General features: G+C 38.4%; 1 protein-coding gene across 1 annotated transcript in view; it reads left to right on the top strand.

The window, feature by feature from the left end:
- BPTF (bromodomain PHD finger transcription factor) overlaps positions 1-8,283 on the top strand; it is a 54,014-nt gene that overhangs the window by 10,240 nt on the left and 35,491 nt on the right. Inside the window, 1 exon segment of the mRNA XM_017740752.1 lies at positions 1,557-2,379. Within this exon segment, the coding sequence (XP_017596241.1) occupies positions 1,557-2,379 (823 nt within the window).

Below are 8,283 nucleotides of genomic sequence, written 5' to 3'. Positions count from 1 at the left end.
TCAGCAGGCTCTGCCTTAGCAGATCTTCTCCCATATTAGATTTCTTTTCTGTATTTCTGGGAGTATCGAAGGGAGTAGGGTGGGTTGAAAAGTGCTACAGAGAACCATTTCCTCTTAACGGTAACATCCAAGCTGAGATAAAGTTCACTTTATCTCTCAATTTCCTTGAACCTATTTTTGGAGAGGTCTGTTATTTGCAGAATTTGGTCAAGAAGTTATGATTGTGAATCTTAAAATTCCAGACTACTGGTTGTGTCACTCTTCAGTCTCAGAACACATGAAGTTTAATACATGTCACATTTTAATGAAGTGTGTGTGTGCTATGGACAACTGCAGTTTTCCTTTGGATTATCTCTGTGAATGAAATGCATCCTGCTGACACTTCCCTATGGACAGCGGATAATTTTGAAGTTTAATTGTTGACCAGAATCTTAGTATGCTTAGTAAGAGGACCTAAAACCAGCTTTCATCTCAGTTCTTAGATTAAACTTAGACGATGGTTTATGAGATTTTCTCAACTTGTTTTTTTTCTATAAAGGGAAATAAGTTTAATGAATGCATCTAAAACTTTTAACTGATAGCTGAGAAATAGTTGCTTGTAGCTGGTTATTTTGATAGAAGATTAAAATATTTCATCTGTCGGGTAGTGTCACAAAAATTTTCCTCTTTTATTTTTCCTTCTGCTTGGCATCAAGGATAGTGGAATTAAAGGGAAGAAAGTGTAGCATCCTATCTGAATTAGCATCTGAGACTGAATTGATTATGCTCAGTGTCTTTTCTTTTAGGTAATAAAACAGCTCTTTAGATTAGCTTTTTTTGGTAAGCTTGTCCTTGAATAATTTTGCTTCCTCATTCTGTGGGTATGGTTCCTGTTTTATTGAAGCATGAGGGTGGGTTGGGGTGGGTTTTTTGTTTGTTTGTTTTGAAAAACTGAGAATTTTTGAAATATTTTCATAAAACATCACATTTACCTTCTGGTTTTGGTTTGTAGGTAGCCAGGAGAAATATTCTAGTTAGAAAGCAGTGGGCAATGCACTTCAGGTTCTCTTTTGTATTTTAATTTGATTGAAATTGATGTTCTAAGACATCTGCCTGAAATGAGATTTCCTGGATGCTGTTGCTGGATAGGAGAATAGCTTGCAATAATTTAATACAAAATATCTGTTTGGAGCTTTATGTTTGGAGTTTAAACTAGTCATGCTGAATAAAATTGAGAAAAAATTAATATTTTGGCTGCGGGAAATGTCTTTCTTTTTAAGTAGTTTAAACAATTACATTTCTAGATTTCATTTTAAAGATTCAGTAGATGTATATTGTATGGGAAATGCAATTCCTGTATGTGTCTGAAGCAAAACTTCAGGTATCTTGTGTTTTGTTTTCATACTATTAGTTAAAGTATATATATAAAGTAGGTGAGTTAACACATTCATGTAACTGTGAAGCTTGTGAAGCCTTAATTTGCATTAGTTCAGAATGTTAGCGCAGTGACTGATGATAGATGTTTAAACACATTGGCCTGTGAACAGCAAAATTCTTACTGTTGTTTTTTATTCCAGGTAGGAGAAGACAAAGAGCACATCGTCCTCGTTCTCCAATATTGGAAGAAAAAGATATCCCACCCTTGGAGTTTCCTAAATCCTCAGAGGACTTAATGGTGCCTAGTGAGCATATAATGAATGTTATTGCCATCTATGAGGTACTAAGGAACTTTGGCACTGTTTTGCGCCTCTCTCCTTTTCGTTTTGAGGACTTCTGTGCTGCTCTGGTAAGTCAAGAGCAGTGCACACTTATGGCAGAGATGCATATAGTGCTGTTAAAAGCAGTTTTACGTGAAGAAGACACTTCAAATACTACCTTTGGACCTGCTGACCTCAAAGATAGCGTTAATTCCACTTTGTATTTCATAGATGGAATGACGTGGCCAGAGGTTCTGCGGGTATATTGTGAGAGTGACAAGGAATACCATCATGTTCTTCCTTACCAAGAGACAGAGGACTATCCTTATGGACCAGTAGAGAGTAAAATCAAAGTTCTGCAGTTCTTAGTGGATCAGTTTCTTACCACAAACATTGCACGTGAGGAGTTAATGTCAGAAGGTGTTATTCAGTATGATGATCATTGTAGGGTTTGTCACAAACTTGGGGATTTGCTTTGCTGTGAGACTTGCTCAGCCGTGTACCACTTGGAGTGCGTGAAACCCCCTCTGGAGGAGGTGCCAGAAGACGAGTGGCAGTGCGAGGTCTGCGTGGCACATAAGGTGCCTGGAGTGACTGACTGTGTGGCTGAAATCCAAAAAAACAAACCATACATCCGACACGAACCTATTGGATATGACAGGCATAGGCGGAAATACTGGTTCCTGAACAGGAGAATCATCATGTAAGTCAACTAATTGCGTAATTTCTGAACAATAATATTGTGTTTTTAATACATCATGTAAATTGCTGTTGCCATCTTAAAATTGTTCTTTCTTTAGATAAGGCCGTTGCTTGCTGTTTTGTAAGGAGATTACTAAAGAACATGGAAATAATCCACATTTATCCAAAATTAATATTCTCATAATCTATACATTAAAAGGAAATTTTAAAAGGGCCTCAGGCTTAATATTAATGTGCTAAAACACATGAATGTGAGGAAAAGAAAGGGAATTTTAATGACAACTCCCCAGTTTCTTGTAAAAGTTACTGAAGAGAACTTTGATTCTTTCTATGATCACATGGTGTGTAGGACAGACACTACTTGTGGTCTGTCACCTGCTTAAGCAGTGTTTGGCTGCCAGGTTCTGGTACCAGTTTGATGCTCTGCCTTTGAAGCTGAAACTTTCAGAGATGCTCAAAGGGATTCACTGTTACTAGAAATGCAGAAAATGTTGTGTTGAACATTTCTGTTGTGCAGAGAAAGTCAAGAAGACATGCCTGTCTTCAAGGGAGGTACTGTGTGTGCTTCACACAATTTCCTGTTACTGGTTAGTCTCAAGATACAAATTTACCTCAAAATACTAATAGTAATCAAACCCTTGCTAGTGAGGGCATTGCACCCTGGATTTTACCTGAAAAGTTGAATCTGAAATTATAAAAACACTTCCTACGTTTTTCACAGGAAGATAGCTAAACATTGGTTTTCTCATAAAAGACGGTTCTTATCTAATTGTTCTCATAATGGAGGAGAAATAATATTTAAGTGAAATCAGTGCTATTGTTAAATTAGGAGAAATAGAGATTTTACCAGAGCTCTGTAAACAGTTTTCCATTCAGTGTTACGGAGAAAATAAACCACAGCTGGGTACCTTACAGAATTTCATACAAAGCAGGTTATAGTGAAATGTTAAGATAGTAGCTAGTGTGTTTAAAAGGGACTGTGAGGTCTGATGATGATGTTACATCTTGCAAAGAAGACACTTCTAAGGACTCATGGTATTCCTTTAAAATGTGGGGCTGTTTCTCTGGGGTATTGTCAGCTGATGGTTTAAGTATTAATTATCTCTGCTCTGTTTCCTCTGTTCTTCTTTCATATTTGTAAAAAAAGAGTCCATGTTTGATCTTTTTTAGTTTCTCTGGGTTATAAATGTTACAGTGGTGTCAAGAAACCTTTCGAAGAATGCAGGGAATCTTTTATACTCTCCTCTTTTTTTGCTATATATACGCTCCGTGTTTATACTCAGCCACATGCTCCACAGTAAGGGGTGGATCATTCAGGTGGTTCACCAGATGTGATGGGCACCTGAAGCTGTGGATATTCAAATTCGTCCATTGCCTCATGCAGAATTTCCTACCTTTTGTTTTAAGAAAATGTGTTGAAATTTGGATTTTCACAAAAAGCCTGATTGTGAAGGACATGTAACTGGGATTCTTTTTGCTCTAGTTACTTATGCTTTAATAACTTATGCTTTCCTCTGCATGGTTTTTGTATATTTCCACTCGAACTCTTGAGAAAAAGGCTGTTCTAAAGATGGGTTTGTCTTCAGTGCTCTCCTGTACTGGCAGAGATCTGGGAATTAATGTAAAAAAATCCAGATCGCTCAGGAGCTGATTTTGAGATAAATAGGCAGACTTTGTTTCCTCCCTGTATGTGGGCAGATAGGTAATTATTTTTAACCAAACTTGGTCTGTGAAACAATGTTTTTTCCCACTGGAGTATCTGATGTTCAGAAGGTTTTGATACAGGCAATACTTCAACATATTTCAAACTAAAATGAATCATGCAGGTGCTTCATGATCCTTTGACATCTGCACATGTGTTCTTTCTAGCACATTGGTAATAATTTTAACTGCACTAGAAGAGATATCTTCAAAAGTTAAATGTATTGAGTTTTTAAAAACCCAATATTTTGCATTCCTTTGAGGTGTTATGTGGGCAAATTATTTCATAAGGGGGCACAAGTACTACATAACTTAATTCCAGGGAAATGCAACTGTGATAACTCACATAGACATTAAACTCTGTACTTCCAGTTTTTAAATTCAGTAAGCATGCTGTATGGCAAACCCAACTGCTTTGCATATATATATATATATATATATATCTATCTCTCTCTATATATATATATATGTCTGTATATCTACACACTGAACAAGATCAAACCACAGCTGGTATCTTGGATAACTGAAGGGTAACTTGAAGGATAACTGCCAAATGCTAAAACCTGAGATTCATGAAATTATATTATCATATCAACTTTATTAAAATGAATGAAGTGTATTCCCCAATGCCATGTGATCAAATGTATCAGAGGAAACTAGTAGATCTAAAAATAATCTGCACAAATACTGATTTGAAATCCTGCCCAGGAGGATTACAGACCTGAAGTCCTAAATTCTTGGTGGTTTTGTTTCTCAAAAGGGTTTTTAGGGCTTTTTACTTCTAATCCCCTCTCCCCCTTTAAATGTCATAAATTCAACCTGCTGCTGGTTTTCCTACCTTTTAAAGGATTTCGTAGACTTGTTCCCTGATACTTTTATTTCCATCATTTGCCTTGTTTAAGCCCATCATTGTGGGTTTGTTTCTCTTTCCACCTCTTCTGTTTTACGAAGATGGAAACGTGGACACTGAAGGGGTCTCCTCATGAACAAATATCAACAAGATTAAAACAAAAAACAGGCCAAGAACAAATTAATTCCCAAGGTTTTTGTTTCAAGCTGTTTACAAATTAAGGATGATGCCTCTGGGTCAATTGCATTTGTTTCACTTGTGAAGATCATTTCTGCAAGTTAATAACTCAGGAAATTTGGGACTTTGACTTGCATTGTCCTAGTAAGCTGCTGCAGTGTTTTAACAAGTTTATCTTTATAGAAATACTGAGATGCTTTGGATTTATCAACTATCTGTGAAAGAATATAATGAAACACTGTTTGGCTTTCATTCTGATAGCAGAAATAGGACGCACATTGTTATTCCTGAGTTGTATGGATCTTCCTCGACAGTCAAAAGCAGTTTCAGCTTTTCTTCTGTAAGATTTGTAATGCTGTTTATGTTCTTGGGGGGGTCCTCCTCTATTTTCTACAATTAATTAACAAGGGTTTGGGTCTTCATTTGAATAGATTGCTTTAAACAATTTCCTGAATTCTTCAGTTTCCAACTGTATTATCATGTAATGCAGGAAATATCTGCTACTACTAGTACTAAATATTTTGTTATCACCTTACTTGAGAGTTTGTAGCATCTTCTATGTTGCTTTTATCAGTCTTTGAACTTGTCTCTGCAGCCTGCCAGTGAATAGTTCCTGGCAGCCAGGGAGGCTGAAAGAGGTAGGAAATAGTCATGTGATTCTTTTTCCCCTCCTTGGCCTCACACATTGTCTGTGACTCAGCTGAGTCCTCTGGAGATTCAGCAGACCTGTCCAGCACCAAGCTGGCAAATCTGTCTGGCTTGTCTGAAAAAACGTTGGGAACTGGTCCTTGTGCAGCTTTTCATCTTTCCATCTTTTTATGACAGCCCCTCTGATTTCTTCAGAGGGTAAAAGTCGTGTCCCTTTAGTAAACACAAAAAGACATTAAGGGAAAGTTAGCTGGAATCATATAATTGTTCATGTAGGTCTTACCTAAGTTGGCCAAAATAGAGTGCATGGATTGATTTCTGCTGTGTGCTCCAAGTCTTCCCCTGGCACAATCTGAATCTTGGAAAGAAGTTTGGGTGGAGATGAGTTTGGTGTAAGCACACAGACCAACCAGTTTGTGCCATTTGATTTTCTGCCTATGCTTTTCCAATAGAAAACTCTTAATTCCTGAAATTCTCTTGCTGACGTTGTGATAGCCTTCAGTTCAAAACAAACTCTATGCTCAAACCCTGGTATAAATCAAGTAGAAGGGTACTAAAATACTCTTGGATAACCTCATTGTCTGTATCCAGAATATTATCTGAGCAGTTCTTTAGTGGGCAGGACTCCAATCACGCATGGAAGGATTAGCTCCAGGTGCTTTCTGCAGAATACTCTCAGTAGTATGATGTCTCTCTCAGCTCTGTGCACTGAGCCTCAGGGTTTACTGGCCTGCAATACAGCAAACCTTTACTGGTGCAGAAGGCTTTTTCTTGAGTTATCCAGGGAAATTGAAAACAGCAGTTAATTGCTTTTCAGTCCAATGAAACCTTGCGAACCTAGAATAGAAAGGGCTGATGGGAAGGGGAAAGCCAGATGCTGCTTGGGATGTTCAGGTGACACACGTACCCTGGCTCCATTAGTGCAGCTAGAGCAATCTCAGATTTGCTGAATGGGGGGAGAAACATGAAAATAAGAAAACACTTGGTTGATCACCATCAAAATTGAAGCAATGTGTACAGGCTGCTTGTCTGGCAGATGGATGCAGGCATGGCCTTCCTTCATGGAGAGATAAGAATATATTGGACTTGATCTCAAAGGTCTTTTCCATCCAAAGTGACTCTCTGATTCTATATAAAGCGTTCATATCTAGGTCATGTAAGAGGATGTATAAATGGCATTATCTCTCTAGCAAATAATCCTGTAACAGCTACACTAGAAGGGTTCAAAATGAAAGGTTCAAGTTCCCTTTTTGGTCAGTTAAGAAATAAAATAAGAACAGCATTCATATTCTGCAGTTAACGTTTGTCAGGAGCAGAGCAGCCTTACAACTGCTGCTTTGCCAGGGTCTTGCACTTGCCACTTCCCTTGGAAACTCGCCAGGGAAAGCTCAGAAGGCACCCATTCCCTGTCCTTTTTAGTTAAGCATTTTGTTTCATCCTTTTATTTCCTCTCACTGTGTAAAGCCCTATTCTTGCATTCTCATCTCCCTTTCCATCTTGGTTTTTGGGTGTTTGCCTCTATCTTCCTCTTCTGTGGCTTTAGTTCACCACTGGTAATGAAAGTGCTGTTGTTCCTATTGTTGTTAGTAAATAACTCGTGGTTTAGAGGAAACATAGTTTAAACAGTAATTTTTTTTCAACATGGGAGTTTACAGGCCTAGAATATTCCATAGAGTCAAATGATTGTCAGTGTTCAGCTGTAATATTTTGGTGTGTTGTATGTGACAGTCTTGCTGAAATGAACTGTTTTCTGAGAAAACTTGTCAAACTTAACAGGTTGGTGTGGGTAAAACTAATGGAATGTTGGCTGTTTAGAGGAACAAATGGGTAAAGCAGAATTAGTTGCTTTTCATGAGTAAAGCCCTTTATGAGAGAGATGCAAGTTTCTTTGCAATACACCAGGTTTTATCATCAAAACCAAAAGCCAGTTTTGTAATAATGGTTTTGACAAGTTAGTTAGTAGCTGAATTTTGAGTAATATTGCCATTATTAACTTCATAACCACCTTATTTCAGTAGTGTTCTGTTTGAGTTGCAAATATTAATTGTTTCACAAACACAGTGTGGGAGGCAGTAGACCAACAGCGATCAAGTTGCCTTAAGGTTGTTTGTCTTTTTGAATCCCTGAGGCCAGTTTGTGCCATTTTTAATGTATAAGCCATGGGAAGGCAACCAGTAGAGAGGAACCTGCAACAAACCCTACAAGGGCAGATCTTTGAGACTTAAGTCAGCTTCCCATTGCTGTCAGCGCTCTGGATTAGGATCCTCAGTAGCCACAGGCCTGCAGTGCTGTAACAGGGTGCAAGTGCAGCAGTAGTTTAGTTCCTTTGCCCAGGTGAAGGCCAGACTGGTCAATCAGTGTCACCCACAAGGTGTGGGGAGCACTGGGATGTGCTGTGGAAATAGTGCTTGGGTTCATGCCAGCCTGGATCTGGCTGCTGCTGCCCAACAGGATGGAACAAGCCAAGCTGAAATCCAGCAGCTGCAGAACCACTTGGAGCATCCTCCCTGTGCTCTGCAGCCTCCAGGA

This window comes from Corvus brachyrhynchos, unplaced genomic scaffold (genome assembly GCF_000691975.1).
Source record: "Corvus brachyrhynchos isolate BGI_N302 unplaced genomic scaffold, ASM69197v1 scaffold218, whole genome shotgun sequence".
Lineage (NCBI taxonomy): Eukaryota > Metazoa > Chordata > Aves > Passeriformes > Corvidae > Corvus > Corvus brachyrhynchos.
This window is presented reverse-complemented; position numbering and strand designations above follow the sequence as displayed.